Genomic DNA, 17,899 nt, shown 5'->3' with positions numbered 1-17,899 from the left:
CACAAAACAGTATGTAAAGAACGCAAAACACAACACGGGCAACCAGTCAGTAAGGGGATGAACTGGGCGGTCTGGACAATATAGGCATGTTCAAGGTTCTGCAGCCAGACAGAGGGATCCTGCTGACATGATCATGGAAGGCTTGAATGAGAAGGGGAGTGTTGAGCTGCCCTCCGAGGGAAGACTAAGATCTAGATGGGGACAGGGAGAAGCACGAAAATGCCGTCAGGAAGATGACAGGTAAACTCATAATTGAGTGGTTTAATAATGGAGTCCAAAATATATTCAAAGGACAGACAGCAAGTATATGCTGGTTTCATGGGGCTATAAGGCTTGTTTTCTATTACGGAAAAAGAAAACTGCTAAGAAAGAAGAGTATCGCTTGATTTTTTACAATGGTGGTATACTCATGTATTACCTATATATTAAAAAAGGCAAAAAAAATGTTTTAAAGGAAGGGATGCTAGGGTACCTGAGTGGCTCAGTAGGTTAAGCATCAGACTCTTTTTTTTTTCCTTTTAAAGATATGATTTGTTTATTTGAGATAAAATTTGAGAGAGAGAGCAAGCACGCACAAGCAGGGGGAGCAGCAGGCAGAGGGAGAGGGAGAAGCAGGCTCTCCACTGAGCAGGGAGCCCAACGCAGGCCTCAGTCCTGGAACTCCGGGATCACGGACCTGAACTAAAAGCAGACCCCCAACCAATGGAGCCACTCAGGCACCCCTAGGTGTCAGACTCTTGATTTTGGCTCAGGTCATGATCTCAGGGTCAAGGGACTGAGAGCCCCACGTCGGGCTCCATGCTGAGTGTGGAGCCTGCTTGGGGTTCTTTCTCTTCCTCTCCCTCTGCCTCTCCCCCATTCATTCTCTCTCTCTTTCTCTCAAACAACGAAATGCTAAAGCTGAGGAGGCATCTAGACTCACAGGTCTTGAGTCTGTGGCTGGTGTGGCAGACAAACTTTTTAGTTCCCAAAAGTCATTATTTACTTTCTTTTGTGTTTCCCAGCTCCAAAAACAGATGGTAAAAAAATCAAGTTCCCAATACCCCTTTAGCAGAGGAGAGCCACACAACTCAATTTTAACCAATAAGATATAAACGGGAAATCTACTGAGGGCCTGGAAAACGCTTCATTTTTTTTTAACTTTTTTATTTCTTTTCAGCGTGACAGTATTCATTGTTTTTGCACCACACCCAGTGCTCCATGCAATCCGTGCCCTCCCTAATACCCACCACCTGGTTCCCCCAACCTCCCACCCCCCACCACTTCATTTTTGATATAAGAGCCTTTTCACCTCCCTCTCCTTCCTACTTGTCTGGAACACCGTTATGAGATGTGATGTCTGGAACTGAGGCAACCACCTTACAACCATGAGGCCACAGACCTAAGAATGAAAATCCAGCATTCTCATGATAGCAGAATGGAGAGAGAAAAAGAGTCTGAGTCTTTTATGACATTCATCAGCCACTGCTTAAACCTGAAACTGCCACACCTCTAGAGTTCTTCTGAGGAGAATATCAATCTGGCTTAAGCCACTGTTAGCCAGGCATACTGTTACTTACAGCCAAAAGTATCTATCCTAAGTGACATAGCTGTAAAGTTAGGGACAGAAGGCAAAAGTGACCAATGTTAGCTGTGTTTGATCCCCAAACAGCCAAAGTGACTCCAACTTCTGAACCCCAAATTAACATTTAGGAATGGCAATGGAATAACATCCAAAGTATGAATGACAGCTTCAAGAACTGGCCCAGTCTGCACTAATGGGATTTCAAGGACATTTCAATAGCTACTGGAAACAAGTAACAAAATCCTTTCAGTCAAAACCATCCCATGACCCTGGCACGAGAGACACCTCTTGTTTGCCTAGCGATTCCGCACCACCAACTCCTTTTTTTTTTTAAGATTTTATTTATTTATTTGATGGACAGAGACCACAAGTAGGCAGAGAGGCAGGCAGAGACAGAGAGAGGGGGAAGCAGGATCCCCGCTCAGCAGGGAGCCTGGTGCGGGGATCGATCCCAGGACCCTAAGATCACAACCCGAGCCGAAGGCAGAGTCTTTAACCCACTGAGCGAACCCAGGCACCCCACACCAACTCCTTTCTTTGGCTATTTATTTTCCAACAGCTTTATTGAGGTATAATTTATATATTTTTAAGTTCACCCATTTAAAATATATAATTCAATGGAGTTTACCATAACTGCAAAGTTGTGCAATCATCCCCACAATCTAACTTTAGAATGCATTCATCATCTCAAAAACAAACCTCATACCCATTAGCAGTGACTCCTCATTTCATCCCCTCCCCAACAGGGGCCTCAGCAACCATTCATCTACTTTCTGTCTCTATAGATTTGCCTATGCTGTACATTTCACACAAACGGTCTCATACAACTTGTACTCTTTTACATATTGTTTACAGTATCAGTATTATTATGGCCAAATAATATTCCGTTGTATGGCTCATACCACATTTTATATATCCATTTGTCAGTGGATGGACATTTGGGTTATTCCCAATTTGGGGGCCAATATGAATAATGTTATAAACATTCACATTTGCGTTTTTTATGGACATACATGTCTCTTCTCTGTGTCATACAGTAACTCTACCTTTAAACTTCTGTGAAACAACAAATTTTCCATAGCAGCAGCACTGTTCTGTATTCCCACCAGCAATGCACGGGGCTTCCAATTTCTCCACATCCTTGCTAACACCAGTTACTGTCTTTTCGTTATAGCCATCCCAGTGGGGATAGTGTATGAGCTCATTGGGGTTTTGATTTGAATTTTCCTAACGACTAATGATATTGCACATCTTTTCAAGTGCTTGTGGCTCTTTGTAAAAGTTTTTTGGAGCAACAACTGTTTAGATGCTCTACTCCTTTTATATACACTGGACAGAAGTCCTTCATCACATAGATGCTTCGCAGATATCGTCTCCCATACTACAGGCTGCCATTCTACTTTTTCCGTAGTTTCTTTTGAAACCCAACTTTGGCTATTTCTTGCAGCAGTATTTGTTATAGCAAAACACTGGAAATAATGCAACTATATATTAAAAGGGGATGGGCTAAACAAATTATGGTATGTCCACACAATGGAGTAAGTAGCTGTGAATGGAGGACACATTCCAAGGGCATGAGGAAAACTGTCCACTACGATGAAGTGATCTCCAAGATACACTGTTAGAAGGAAAAACAGAAGTTGGAAGACAATGGATAGGGTATGCTACCATTTGTTTAGTAAGAGACCATGTGAATAGATTTTAAAATTTGCTGGTTTTTTTTAACAATTATTTTATTTTATTTTTAATTTTTTTTTCAGTGTTCCAAGATTCATTGTTTAGGCACCACACCCTGAAAAAGAAAAGATTAAAAAAAGTTTTGGGTTAAGCTACTTATAGAGGGAAGGGAGAGAGATAAAAAGATTGAAGGGACAAGGATAAAAGCTATACCTCCCTGAATGCACCTCACTTTGTAAATCTGACTCTGAAACCACATAAATGTTTTATTTTTACACTATAGTAAAGCAAAATTCTTAAAGTTAGAAAAGCAAGATCCATATAAGAGATGAATCACTGAATTTTACTCCAGAAACCAATATTGCACTGTGTTAACTATCTAAAATCTAAATTAGGGGTGCCTGGGTGGCTCAGATGGTTAAGTTTCTGCCTCTGGCTCAGGTCAGGATCTCAGGGTCCTAGGATCCAGTCCTACATTGGGTTCCCTGCTCAGCAGGGAGTCTGCTCCTCTCTCTTCCTCTGCTCCTCCTCCTGCTTGTGCTCTCTTTCCTCTTTCTCTCTCTCAAATAAATAGTCTTTAAAAATTTTTAAATTAAAAAAAAAGAAAAAGAAAAAGAAAAATGAAATGAATGAACCTAACTGGGTATTAAGTTGGGGACCTAACGATACTGTCAGAAACATTTAAATGAAATTAAAACTCAATAATTTGACCACATATTCCTAATGGGATATAGAAAACAAAAGAACTACAAGGAAATATTAAACCATTTGAAAACTCAAATTGTTAATAATGTTATTATTGATCAGAAACTATTATATGGATATGTATTTTTATTTATGGTAGGATAAAGCAAGAAAATCATGCTAACATCCTCATGAAGCAGGATTCTCACTATAAGTAAAAGATAACTACAGAATCAAAGAAGATAAATAAAAACTCTATAATCTTTCATTTGCATTGGAAATATCAATTTGGATTCATGTTGTATTTTATCTTTAAAAATGTGCACATATTTTCTAGCCTTAAGAGAATGAACATTCAAGCCATGGACTGGAAGAAAATATTTGCAAAGCCTATATCTAACAATGAACTTGTCTCCAGAATATATAAATAACTCTCAAAATTCAATAGGAAAGAAATAATCCAATTAAAGACAGGCAAAACACATGAACAGAAATTTTACCAAAGAAGATAGATGGGTGGCAAATAAGCACACAAAAAGATGTTTTTTTCAGGGGAAAAAAGTTTCAATCAGGATGACACATCTCTGTACATTTATTAGAACAGCTAAAATTCAAACACTGACAATGCCGGCTATTCATGATGATTCTGAGTAATAGCAACACTCATTCACTGCTGATGGGAATGCCAAATGATACAGCCACCTTGGAAGACAGTTTAGCTACAGCTTATACAGTTGAACATATACGTATGCCAGTTCCAAACAGATATGAAAGTCAAGTATCCTGTCACTCATAGGGAAGCACTGACAATTTTGCTGTGGTTTTTCAACTTCTGATTCCTATAAGCAAAGCTTTCCTTGTTAGCAGGTATCAAAAGTCAGAAATCTCATTTTAGTTGAAAATGAAATCCATGTGTGCTTATCTCAAATTGACCCAGAATTCAGTATTTATGGGGCAAAACACCAGCACAGGCACATTTAAGAGGTAATTTTTATTCTTTATTTTTAAGAAAATAATATTATTTTTTAAAAAGATTTATTTGAGGGCGCCTGGGTGGCTCAGTGGGTTAAGCCGCTGCCTTCGGCTCAGGTCATGATCTCAGGGTCCTGGGATCAAGTCCTGCATCGGGCTCTCTGCTCAGCAAGAAGCCTGCTTCCCTCTCTCTCTCTCTCTCTGCCTGCCTCTCCATCTACTTGTGATCTCTCTCTGTCAAATAAATAAATAAATAAATAAAGATTTATTTGAGAGAGACAGAGAAAGCAAGAGCACGGCGGGGGGAGGGGGAGAGAATTCAAAAGCAGATTCCTCACTGAGCGCGGAGCCCCATGCAGGGCTTGATCTCATGACCCTAAGACCATAGCCTGAGCCGAAACCAAGAGTCAGACACTCAACCTATGGAGCCACCCAGACACCTCATAAAGCTTAACTTTTAAGTCTCATGTAAAATTAAGTCTTAGGCTATATTTTTATTCATATCGCTTTGTCATATGGTTTTAGTAACTTATTTAACATTGTCAATGTATTTTCATGTTGTAAACAGCATTAATTAAAATGAATTTATAACATCTATTTAAATTAAATCAACTGAGCCTTTTAAAAAGTAAATCCCATCTTGGATTAAAACAGTTACTGAACAGAAATGCATTATGCTGCTTTATGAATTTTCTAAATATATAAATGTATAAAAAGGAAAGAAAGGTAAGCTAGGCTTGATTGCCTATTTGTTTTTCAGGAAAGGCTGGCTAGAAGTCATTTTTAGTTTCAAATAGGGGAGAAAACTACTTTTGCTGATCCCACATACCACACATCATATCTTACTAGGGCCCTCAATAATAGAAACTATGAGAGGATTTTTAGGCCTACTTGGATAAGGGGAAAGGGAAAAAAATCAAGTAAGAAATTTTACAGTAAGGGAAAAAAAACCCTGAAGTTTCCTCTACTATGTACCCCCTCCCTGCAACCCTGCATTAAAGTTGATATCCTTTGCAGGAAAGGGAAACCACACAGAGCAGGTCACTAAGTTGACCAAAATTAACAAATCCACAGAAACCTATTACTCTTTACTCAGAAGAGATGATTATTACTGAATCATTACATCTACAACTCATGGATCATGCTAATCATTCATACACAGGAGGTCCCTGAGAGCTGAAAAACATTTCAAAGTTCCTCTGAGATAAAGAGATTGAAATTTGGGATGAAGACAACGTCTCTGAACTCGTTGAGGTGATCATTGCAAAACACTGTGAAGGTACCATATGCCAGTGAATGATACCCATTCAAATGGCTGGTGGTCAGTTTTATGTTATGTGAATTTTACAGCAATTTAAGAAAAAAAAAATCTGATAGGCTCTGTTGAAGCTTCTAGAAGGGTAAAAGACTAGACCTGGCCTGGAAGGAAACTGAAGTACTGAATTGAAAACTGAAAACAGAAAACTGAATTGAAAACGTGCTGAAAACAGCACAAACTGGTGGAGACAGCTCTAATGAGAACGTGTTTCACACTGCAACCACAATAACAAACAGGTTTGAGTGCAACCCAGTTCACATGCCACACATGATGGAAAGAAAAAGTTCGCGGAAGAATGCTTACTGTTCCCATGCCATCACACATTACTCTGATTTTTTTTTTAATTATTTTCTAGTCAATTTTGCTTCCTTTTTTTTAAATGCTGGCCATGATTCATTAAACTGATCTCATAAGGGTTTGCACCTGATGCAGGTTATTTTAAGGCAATGGAATTGACCACTAAGAATATAACCAGAATTCTGTAAGCAGAATTTTAGATCAGAAAAACCTCCATCCTGTGCATGAAGTCATTGTTTTACGATTATCTTTGTCATTGTGCTAAATTTAAATTGATTTATCTACCATCCCATGATGAAGTCAGTATGTATATTACGCATTCTTCATAGTGTGTCCTTCAGCTGTTCATCATTTAAATTGCTGGTAAATTTCCCAAAGAACTTTATTTCCTTATATAAGTAGGCTTATATTACTCTAGATAAAAATAAATTTCAAGGTATTGCCCACACCCTTTTCTAAGAGAAACAGAGATTCTGAATTTTTGTTTTATTTTACTGCTGTGAATTCAAATATTTTATTTTCTTCTAAGGAAAACAGTTGCTTCACTACACATTAGAGATGGACTATTGACAACAAACCCTCCTAAGATGGTGGCAAGGTAGCTTCATAAAAAACAAAGTGTAATCCTCATTATTCATTAGGGGCATTCAGGATCAGCTATTCAACCATCTGTCCAAAATGCTATATGAAAGATTTTCAGCTTTGGCTGGAAATGTCCCTTTTAACTTTAATATCCTATTATTTTTGACAATATGCCTGAGATTCTCTTAGCTCAAAATAAATCCAGCATGTACATTGCTGGAAAAAGATACTGTGTGTCTGGAATTTATCTGTGACCTTTCCCTAAGGTTTTCAATTAATTCACATCAAAATAATTTTAATGTCATCAGTGGTACAAGTGTTTATATTTTAGGAAGCACAATACTTGTTGTATTTCAGAGATAGAAATACAGGCTGCACATCACCTAGCTGTGGGCTGAAATCAATCTATTGCTCAGGACTGACTATCAGCAGCTAATTAAGGGGAGAAACAAGTTCCTTTTTAATTTCTAAGAAAAGCAGTAAAAGTTAGCTTGTGTTATAATTTTAAACCCAAACAGCCAGTAATTATGCTGTCTCCAGGAGGCCAAGGTTTTTCACTTGATAATTTAATTCAGCAAGCATGGCTCTGTAATGGGTGAGTGGGGTGGGGGGACTAATGATTAAAAAAAAACAAAAAAGCCAGATTTGGCTCTACTGAATTTTTGACCACTCTATGCACCAGAGAACATCTGATCTTTTAACTAAGTACAAGTTTTTTAAATATTAGTTTTTTGGCAACACAGTCAATACCAAGGTTAATATAAATATAGCCATCTAATTTGGGCACATACAAGGATTCTCCATATATAAACACTAATCTGTTAAATGACAGCCTAAGATATGTAATAAGTATACTGTCATTCCCTAATTTACACGCACACACACCCCTACTGGTCTGAGGCATAAGGTAAATAGATTTTTAAGTACATTCACAAATCTACAAGCAGACCTACATGTATTTGGATACTTATAACAAAGGTAGCAGCTCTGCATAGAAGTAGGGAAAGGGTGGTCTTTTCCAAAAATGTGTTAAAGAGAAAACAACAGGCCCTAAGTAGAGTTGATTATGCTAAGCCCCATGCCACAAACTGAAACTTAACTTACAGTTTTGGCTGTCCCAGAAATTGAACCTTACACCAGCCAATCATGAATCGCCTGATCAGTATGACTTAGGTCATCTACCTAAAAAGCCCTTGCTATCATACCCCACAAGGAATGTAACCTTATAGTAACCAATCCAATTTTTGCCTACTGTAACGCCCCCCCCTTCTGCCCATAAAAATGTCTTGCTGGGAGAGCTCTTCAGAGCTCTTTTTTCTCTGCTCCACTGGATACTGTCAATTCATGAATCATGGCATAGAGCCAGTAAGATCTTTAAAACTTACTCAGTTAACTTGTGTTAACAATTGGTTCTGGGTCAAATGAATAGCCATATAGGAAAAAATATAACCTGACCCATACTCCTTTTCGCACGCACACACACGCGCGCGCACGCACACACACACACACACACACACACTTCTACTAGATTAGAAATCTAAATGTGAAAGGTAAAAACAACAAAATTTCCAGAAGACAACACAGAAAAATACCATGATGAACTTGGCATAAGGAGCAATTTCTTAAAGAACCAAAAAAATTGCTAAAGGAACAATTACTCATCAAAAACACCACTGAGAAAGTGAAAAGGGTGGGGTGCCTGGGTGGCTCAGTTGGTTGAGCAACTGCCTTCAGCTCAGGTCATGATTCTGGAATCCCAGGATCGAGTCCCGCATCGGGCTCCCTGCTCAGCAGGGGGGTGTGCTTCTCCCTCTGAACTTCCCCCTCTGATGCTTGCTCACTCTCTCTCTCATTCTCTCTCTCTCATAAATAAATACAATCTTTAAAAAAAAAAGGTGAAAAGGCCAGCCACAGACAAGAGATATTTGCCAACACAGATGTCAGACGAGAGTCACATCCAAAATCTATATAGAACTTCTACTTTTCACTAAGTTAAAAAAAAGGGGGGGGCAGACAAACCAGCAGAAAGAGTAGGCAAGAGACAAGTACTACACAAAAGAGAATATCCAAATGACCAGTAAATCGTGCTCAAGTTCGTTAGGAATCAGGCAAGTACAGATTGGAACTGCAGTGTCCCTATACTTGCTGATCGAAATAACTACAATTTAAAAGGCCAGCCATATCAAGTGTTAGGACGTGGAAAGATAGGAACATAAGGTGCTGCTGGGGATTTAAATTGGTTTAAGCACTTTGACAGCATCCACTAAAGCAGAACATAATGAAAACCATTATGATCCAGCAATTGTACCAACAGATGTGATTAATAGTCACAGTGAACTATTCTTAATAACCCCAAACAAGCCTTATCTCTATCTACAAATATATGATGTCATACTCACACAGTGGAATACTACAGAGCAAGGAAAATCAGTAAACTACCTCTAGAGACAGCCCCATGAACACATCTCACAAACATAATATTGAGCTAAACAAAAGCCAGTCACAAAAGAACACCAGACATTCACACTGATAAGAAGTCCCCGCATTCAGGATAGTTAACTCTGGACAGTAAAAGCAAAGGGGGTAATGACCAGAAAGAGTGATAGGCGGGGTTGCCCCGAAAAATACAAGATGTCCAGTTAAATTTGAATTTGAGATCAACAACAAGCAAGCTTTCAGTCTAAGTGGGTCCCATGCAGCACTGGGGACACGTATTTTTATCTGCTCAATCTGACAACCCCAATCAAGAGAGAGGCTGTGGGGGTTGCCTGGGTGGCTCAGTGGGTTAAAGCTTCTGCCTTCGGCTCAGGTCATGGTCTCAGGGTCCTGGGATCGAGCCCCGCATCGGGCTCTCTGCTTAGTGGGGGACCTGCTTCCTCCTCTCTCTCTCTCTCTGCCTGCCTTTCTGCCTACTTGTGATCTCTGTCAAATAAGTAAATAAATAAAATCTTTGGGGGGAAAAAAAGGGAGAGGCTTTTGGAGTACTGGTTAATACTTCGTTTCTTGATGTTCATTTGGTGTTCATCCATTATGCATTTCTCTGGATTTGTTGTACTTCCCAATAAAGACAAAACAAAGTACACTCAGTACAGCCTCGTGGATTTTAAAATGTCTCATGATAGTGCTACTCGTCATCACTGCATGTGGGAGATGGGTGCCTCTTAGGAGGGGGTCATCGGTCATCTAAAGCGTTGCAGGGCCCAAGCCGTGGGCTCCGCTTTCAATTTTTATTAAAATTATTCCTACGTAACATGCTTTTTTATGTCTGGAATCTTTTTGCGTGGCCTCCCTCTCTGGGGTCCTCCTTCCTGGTATGGCTGGCTGAAGCTTAGCAAAGGGCGAAGCTGGGCGGGAAGGCCGACCTTTACCCATCAACCAAAAAAATTACACAAATCACGGTTCAACAAGCAACTCGGTCAGGCCAACCGACCCGTGGAGGTCAGAATTCAGTGGCCTGAAGCTACAAAGGACTGGGACTTCAGGGCCAACAACTTGGAAACAGACACTTTGGAATCCAGAAGGTCAAAGTCTTCATTCAATCCACTGCCTGCGCTCTACATTAACCAGAGCTTTACACAAACACCTTGAGGGGCTCCCTGGAGTTCCCTCCCACCCGTGTTATCACCTACCTTCTTCTGGAGACGCAACTGGCAACCCCCAGGAAAATGTGGTGACCAGTGTAAAGGAAAGCACGAATCACTTTTTTGCTGTTGTTTAAATAAGGGGCTATTTATTATAGACAAGATTCTTCGGTGCTCAGGGTTTTTTGTGTTGTCGTATTGATTTGTTTTGTAATTTCATCTTCTTTTGAAATAAGCTCCTCTCAGTCCTCAGCGAGGAAAAAACTCCAAGTTTGGAGGCTTCACTCTATAAAGCTTAGGACAGAACTTTACAGACTGGTGGAACCCTGATTACCTCTCGGCCTCAGCAGCCTCCAGGGGCCCAGGTTTCTTTGCTTTAGTAACAGCAACTCTATTTCTTTCTTCCACATGGGCTATCAAGGACAATGACTAGGCACCTGGGCTGTGGAGACAGGTTGCCTGGGAGAAACCCAATTTCACACTGAAGCTTTGTAACTCTGGCCAGTCAGGGAGTGATTCACTGCTTCGTGCCTCAGTTTCCTCAGCTGTAAAATGGGAATAAAAATAGGACCTGAGCAGCAAATGCCGTGCAAGGCGACTGAAGCATGGCACCTAGCATAGCTTACATGCTCAACGATGGTTGTTACCACCTTCACTACCCCTGGCTACGTTCGCGGGTCCTGCCCCCCATGAAGAATCTACTTATGTATCTGCTGTAGTTAAAAGCAACCAGATGCAGTTAGACTGGGGGAAGGGAAGACAGAGATTAAGGGTTCCACTGGCCTACAAAGTTTGGTCTAAGTTGTGCCCAATGCAGCAGGAGGATGCTTGCATAGGGTCGGGGGAGGTGGCCACGCCTGGACCCCAAATTCTGGCCCAGACCTCTGACTTCGGGCGCCCTCATTACTCACGTTGCGGCTGAAACTGTTGCCAGGCAGCAGCGGTAGGGCCATGGCTCTCAGCTTCCGAGGGTCAAGGGGCCGAGAAGAGGGGCCAGCAGGGAGCGGCCACCTCTCGGCGGCGTTGTTTAAGCCCCCACCCCCCACGTTACCTGGAAACGGGAGGCGGCGTCACGGAAGGAGGAGGAGCTGCGGCTGGTCGGAGGGGGCGGGGAAGGGGCGGGGCCAGGCAGGAAGTTCCCCCCGCGCTCCTCCTCCCCCGCCCACTCTCACCCACCCCGCGGAGTGCGGTCTCCCGCGGCTTTTCTCTCCACACGCACTGTGCACACAAAGACAGACAACCACAGCACTCCCCGCCCCCGCCGCTTTCTGGTTTAACCCCTTTCTAGTGCTTAGGCTCCTCCGATTCTAGCCGCATTCTTCGGCCATTGGCTTATTACATTTAGTTCAAACACAGAAAAGTGCAGAAAACAATGTGACATCCGCGCGATCTCAGAAATGTTAGCACCGCCTAATGTTACAGTTACGTCAGCTTTCATTTTGTAGTTAAAACGTTCGAGATGGATCCAAAACCACACTCCCACCCCACCCCCCACCCCGTGAAAACCCGTTCAGTCCTAACCACCATCCTCAGTCCAACTCCTGTACATTTTTATACATGAACTAAACGTGTGTAAGGTGCTTGTTCCTGGTCTCATCAGGGTGGCCGGGGCGGGGGTAGGTGGCACAAAACGCAGCGCCCGTCTTTCCATCATGCACCCAAAATGCCCAGGCCAGGAACCTTCTGGAATCATCTCCCCTCACCTACCACCAACCCCTCCCTGAGTCATAATGCTCAGACACTTTGGTATCTCTCAGTCACCCCTCTCTCCTGCTCCGTTGAGGCCCCATTATTTCCTGCCTGGTTTTCTTTAAAACAACCACCAAAAAAAAACAAAACAAACAAACAAAAACCACTAACTGATCTTCCCTCCAGAGCCATCCTCTTATAATTCGTGATACCTATGTCCGGGGTTGCCTTCCAATACTTTCGTCTCTTTCTTTGCCCCCCGCCCCCGCCCGCCCCAGCTCTGAGAAACCACTGGCAGTTTCCAAACAGGGCTCTGTGGTTTCTCTCCTGTGGATTTTGCAATTGTCACTATCTGCTAGAAACACCCTTCCTTCCTTTCATCTGGGTAACCCCTTCCTATTATTCAGGACTTGGTTCAGTGTGGGAAAGAGACACGAAAGGCTTTGCCATTTCTGGGAAATATTCCTTCGTCTTCTCCACTCCCCCATCTGTATTAGGGGCCCTGTCATTGTGGCTTCAGTGGTAGTGAATTGTAATCATACTCATTTGACTTTCTTCAAATGCCAAATTATTCCAAGGCAGGAACTCTATCTCCTTTCTCATATACAGACAATGTTAACCTTAAAAACAGAAGTTATTTTAGCACCAAGAATGGATTTATTCAGGAATGGCAGAGAATTGCAATTTGGGAATGGCAAAGAATTCCAATTTGGAACATTCTAGCTGCAGCAAAACCCTGAGTCAGTCTAACAAACAAAGGAGAGGAATGTTACTTTATGGGAAAGAAGGAGGAAGTTGGGAGGGGTTGTTCTGAACAAAAGTCCATTGCAGAAAAGCAAGAGTTCTGAGTGATTAGGGTTTTTCATTGGCTGAATTGCAGGGGTAGTTGATTTCTTACAGGAGATACAATGTACAGCTTTTTCCTATTGGAGTCTGTAATTGATCATTCTTTCAGCTGAGAATTCTTCTACTAGGGCCTGAAACTGACAATTCTTCCTGTAATTGACATCAAGTGGTATCAGCTCCCTCTTCTAGCCTCCCAACTCCATATCAGTGAGGTTTCCCTTTACTAATTTTCACAACATACATCACCATTTTCTTTGTTTACAACATACATTACTATTCTCTATGTTTATAAATTTTGCACTATAAATTGCTGCTACCTGCTTTTTCCACCTAAGATTTTTTTGAGATTTCTACATGTTAACAGATACAGATATATTTTATTCATTTTAAATGCATTGTATGATTATACCACAAATTACTGATCCATCTGTTGTCATCTGTTGATGTCATCTGTTAATAACAATTAAGTTGCTTCCAATTTTTCACTAGTTATTATCAATGCTGCAATGAACAACCCTCTCCTATTCCTTTAGAGATTATCCACATGCCTAAAGATGGAATTGTTCACAACTTCAACTTCACTAGATCTTGCTAAACAATCTCCAGAATTGTTGAACCAGTTAAGAAAGTTCCTTCTCCCCTTCATCCTTTCAACAATGGGTATTATCCAATCATATAATTTTGAGCAAGTATCTAACTATATATTCAATGGTAAATGGTTGTTACTTTAAATTTTCTCCCTAATTCCTATGCAGTTGGTTATCTTTTCACATGCTTGTTACCTTCTTCAATGATTCCTCTATTTATATCCTTTGTTAATTTCTGTATTTGATCATTTGTAATTTTTAAAATATGTTCTATATAATCTTAGGCATAGCAAACATCTTCTCCTAGTTTGTGGTTTGTCTTTTTTTTTTTAATACAATTTTTTTTTTATTTGACAGAGAGAAATCACAAGTAGGCAGAGAGGCAGGCAGAGAGAGAGGAGGAAGCAGGCTCCCCACTGAGCAGACAGCCCGATGTGGGGCTTGAACCCAGGACCAGGGATCATGACCTGAGCCGAAGGCAGCGGCTTAACCCACTGAGCCACCCAGGCGCCCCTGTGGTTTGTCTTTTAATCGACTTAACAGACTTCTTTGTTGTATGTGAATGTGTCATTTTACTTTACTCAAATAGATCGTTCTTTCCCATTATGGTTTGCACTTTCTGTGAATTCAAAAAATTCTATAGAACAAAATTATCCTCTTACATGTTCTTACAAATAGTTTTAAGTATTTCTTTCTTGTTACTTTTTAAATTGAGACAGTTACAACCCAGTAGAAAAATTGCAAGAATAGTACAAGGAACTCCTGGTTATCCTCTCCCAGATTCCTCCAATTGTTTTCTATTTTACCATATCTGTTGTATCATTCCCTCTACACATACAATTTTTTTCCATTTTAGAGTAAATAGCAGACATCACGTCCCTTTACTCTTAAATACTTCAGTGCGTATTTCCTAATAATGAAGACATTCTCTTACATAACTGAAGTACAATCAAAATCAAAACCTTATTATTAACAAAATGCTACTTTCTAATCTAAAATACCTATTCATATTGTTAATATCCCTCTTAGCAAAAAAAAAAAAAAAAACCAAAAACAAATTTTAAAAAATCTGGTCTAAAATCTGACCTAACATTCCTCATTAATTGTCCTATCTCTTCCTTATCCTTTAATCTGGAACACTTCTTCCCATCTTTCTTTGTCTTTCCTGACCTTGATATTGTTGAAGAGAATTGGCCAGATAGTTGGGAGAATGTTATTCAATTTAGATTTGACTAACGTTTCCTGGTTACCTAATGAGTTGATTCAATGGCTTTTTGAATGGTTTTTTTGTTTATGGCTTTTTTAAAATTTTCTTTTCAGCGTAACAGTATTCATTGTTTTTGCACCACACCCAGTGCTCCTTGCAATACGTGCCCTCCTTAATACCCACCACCAGGCTCACCCAACCTCCCACCCTCTGCCCCTTCAAGACCCTCAGGTTGTTTTTCAGAGTCCATAGTCTCTCATGGTTCACCTCCCCCTCCAGTTTCCCTCAACTCTCTTCTCCTCTCCATCTCCAACACCAAAAGAGAAATGCTGTGTCCTCATTCATCAAAGGAACAGGTACGTAATGAGTATTTTAACCATCAATGGTGAGGTTAAGTGTGACCACTTGGTTAGGGTGGTGTATGCCAAGTTTCTCCCCTGTAAAGTTACTATTCTTCCTTTCTGACTAATAAGAATTTTGTGAGGAGATACTTTGAGACTGGGTAAATACCAAGTTCTTCATTAAACTGCTAGCGTCAGTCGAGGATTTTGCCCAAATCATTTATGATGCTGCCAAATGGTGACTTCTTAATTCCATCATTCCTTCCGCACATATTAGCTGGCAATCTACTTCGAGGAAGAAGTTTTCCTTCCTCTCCTCCTTCCTTTTAATTGTTCCAGCATTTTTCAAGCACTTCTTTGTGCTTCTCACTGCAAGATAGTCAAGATATCTATAAATATAGGCAGATCTAGATATTCACATTTAGCTATATCCCTTTCCATTTCTGTCGATGATAGATAAAAAAAGATACGTTAAAACCCATGCTTTTATACTGATACATCCAATTCCAGTCAATACAGTGGAGTACATGCTGGAGTTCCTCTTTCCACATCCGTAAGGCTCATCTCCAATAGTCAGAAACCTGATTCCAACTACTGTCAAAATATTTACGTATTTGCTCATACTAAAAGACCCCAAAAGCCATTTCGGAATATCTAACTGATGTCAATGTCAGAAAAAATGAACCTATTAACTAGAGTTCAACATTTATTTCCAGAGTTGTTTTTTTCTTCAGCTTTACTGGATTTAGTCAAAATACTATTCCAAAATGACTTAGGCTGGATTTCCTCCTCCTCTTCCCCCCTCTCTTGTTTAGAGCACCAATGTTACTTATCTTACTCATTTGAAAAACAATCTGGTTCATTCTCTTTTGTATTCCTCATCCTTTTGCTCCATTTTTGTCTTGTTCCTCTTTGTCTTCTTTTGAAGTTGTTTTTCCCCCTTTTTCCTTTGATTAATTTAGCTAGTGGGTTACGTGCTTTGTTACTTTTTCCAAAGAATCAAAATTTTGACTTATTAATTTGACCTATTGCTTTTAGGGCACCAGGCTGGCTCAGTCGGTAGAGCGTGCAGCTCTTGATCTCAGGGTTGTGTGTTCAAGCCCCACATTGGGTATGGACCCTACTTAAAAGAAATTGTGACACTACTGCTTTCCAATACTAGTCTTCATTATTTTTCAGCTCTTACTTTTATTGTTTTCTTCCTTGTGCTTTCTTTTCGTTCATTTGTTGTTCTTTTTCTCACATTTTACGTTGATATAATTCATTCATTTTCATTATTTCTATTGATGTAAGGGTTTAAGGCTCCGAATTTTCCTCTGACCTCTACTTTAAATGTATCCATTGGTCTCTGATATATAGTGTTTTCATTACTTGTTTGAGGGTTTTGGGGTGGTTTGTTTCTTTAGTTATTTGTAATCTTGGCTTATTATCTTCCCTTTCACCCAAGAGTTGTTCAATAGAAGATTTTTAAATTTCTAGTTGGAAGGGCTTTTTGGTTTTTGTACTTAAAACTAAGTACACCTTTTGGTACTTACAGCTAGAATTCTAGCTTTACTGCACTGTGGTAAGAACATGTTGATGGTAATATTTTCATTGTATAGAATGTATTGATGCTTTCTTTGCGACCTAATACTTGATCATTTTTTGTGACTATTCCACTTGCAGTCAAGAAAAAAAAGTAACACTCTCTTTTATTAGGTCCTAAAGTTCAGAATAGATGAATGAGATCTATTGTATTGATTGTTATTTACTGCTACATCCTTATTTATATTTCTGCCATTTGATCTATTCTGCACTGGGAGTGATATGTTCAAGTTTCCTCTTACCGAAGTGTTTCTATCCAGATCCCCTTGCATCTGTACTTTCTGCTTCTTAAACATGGTTATTTGGTGCATAGGTTTTCATAGCTGTTATACCTACAATGTGAAATTGGCTTTTAGCGTTATAAAGTATCCTGTTCTGTAATGTGTAATTATTTTTTTGGCCTGACTTCTATTTTATCTGATATGGAGGAGCACAGGCTCCACTTACATGTTATTTCCATTTGCCCATGCCTTTATTTTTAGCCTGTCTGAATCATTTTCACTTAGATATATCTCCTATACACCACATACAGTTGGGTCTTGCTTTGTGAACCACACTGAAAATATTTTCCTTTTAGTAGGTGAGTTAAACTGTCACATTTATTGATAAGTCATTTTTTAATCTCAACTCTGGTATATTATTTTATATTTTATTTTGTTGTATATTTATACACCTGTATACATATTCATGTGTTATGTATGTTTACTGTTTCTTTTTCTTCATGATGTGTTTTCTTCGCTATTATAATTTATAAATTTCTTTTGGTATTTAAGAAGGCTTGTATCTTCTAGTATTTATTTTTGTACTTGTAACTTTTTTTTTTTTAAGATTTTATTTATTTATTTGACAGGCAGAGATCACAAGTAGGCAAAGAGGCAGGCAGAGAGAGGGGGCGGGAAGCAGGCTCCCTGCCGAGCAGAGAGCCCAACACAGGGCTCCATCCCAGGACCCTGAGACCATGACCTGAGCC

General features: G+C 40.0%; 1 protein-coding gene across 1 annotated transcript in view; it reads right to left on the bottom strand.

The window, feature by feature from the left end:
* EFHC2 (EF-hand domain containing 2) overlaps positions 1-11,706 on the bottom strand; it is a 187,136-nt gene extending 175,430 nt beyond the window's left edge. The window contains exon 1 of the mRNA XM_047716801.1: positions 11,587-11,706. Coding sequence (XP_047572757.1) covers positions 11,587-11,628 — 42 coding nt within the window. The 5' untranslated portion in view covers positions 11,629-11,706. The remainder of the gene's footprint in view (positions 1-11,586) is intronic.
* Positions 11,707-17,899: the final 6,193 nt, after the last annotated feature.

The sequence above is a fragment of the Lutra lutra genome, chromosome X (assembly GCF_902655055.1).
Source record: "Lutra lutra chromosome X, mLutLut1.2, whole genome shotgun sequence".
Taxonomy (NCBI): Eukaryota; Metazoa; Chordata; class Mammalia; order Carnivora; family Mustelidae; genus Lutra; species Lutra lutra.
This window is presented reverse-complemented; position numbering and strand designations above follow the sequence as displayed.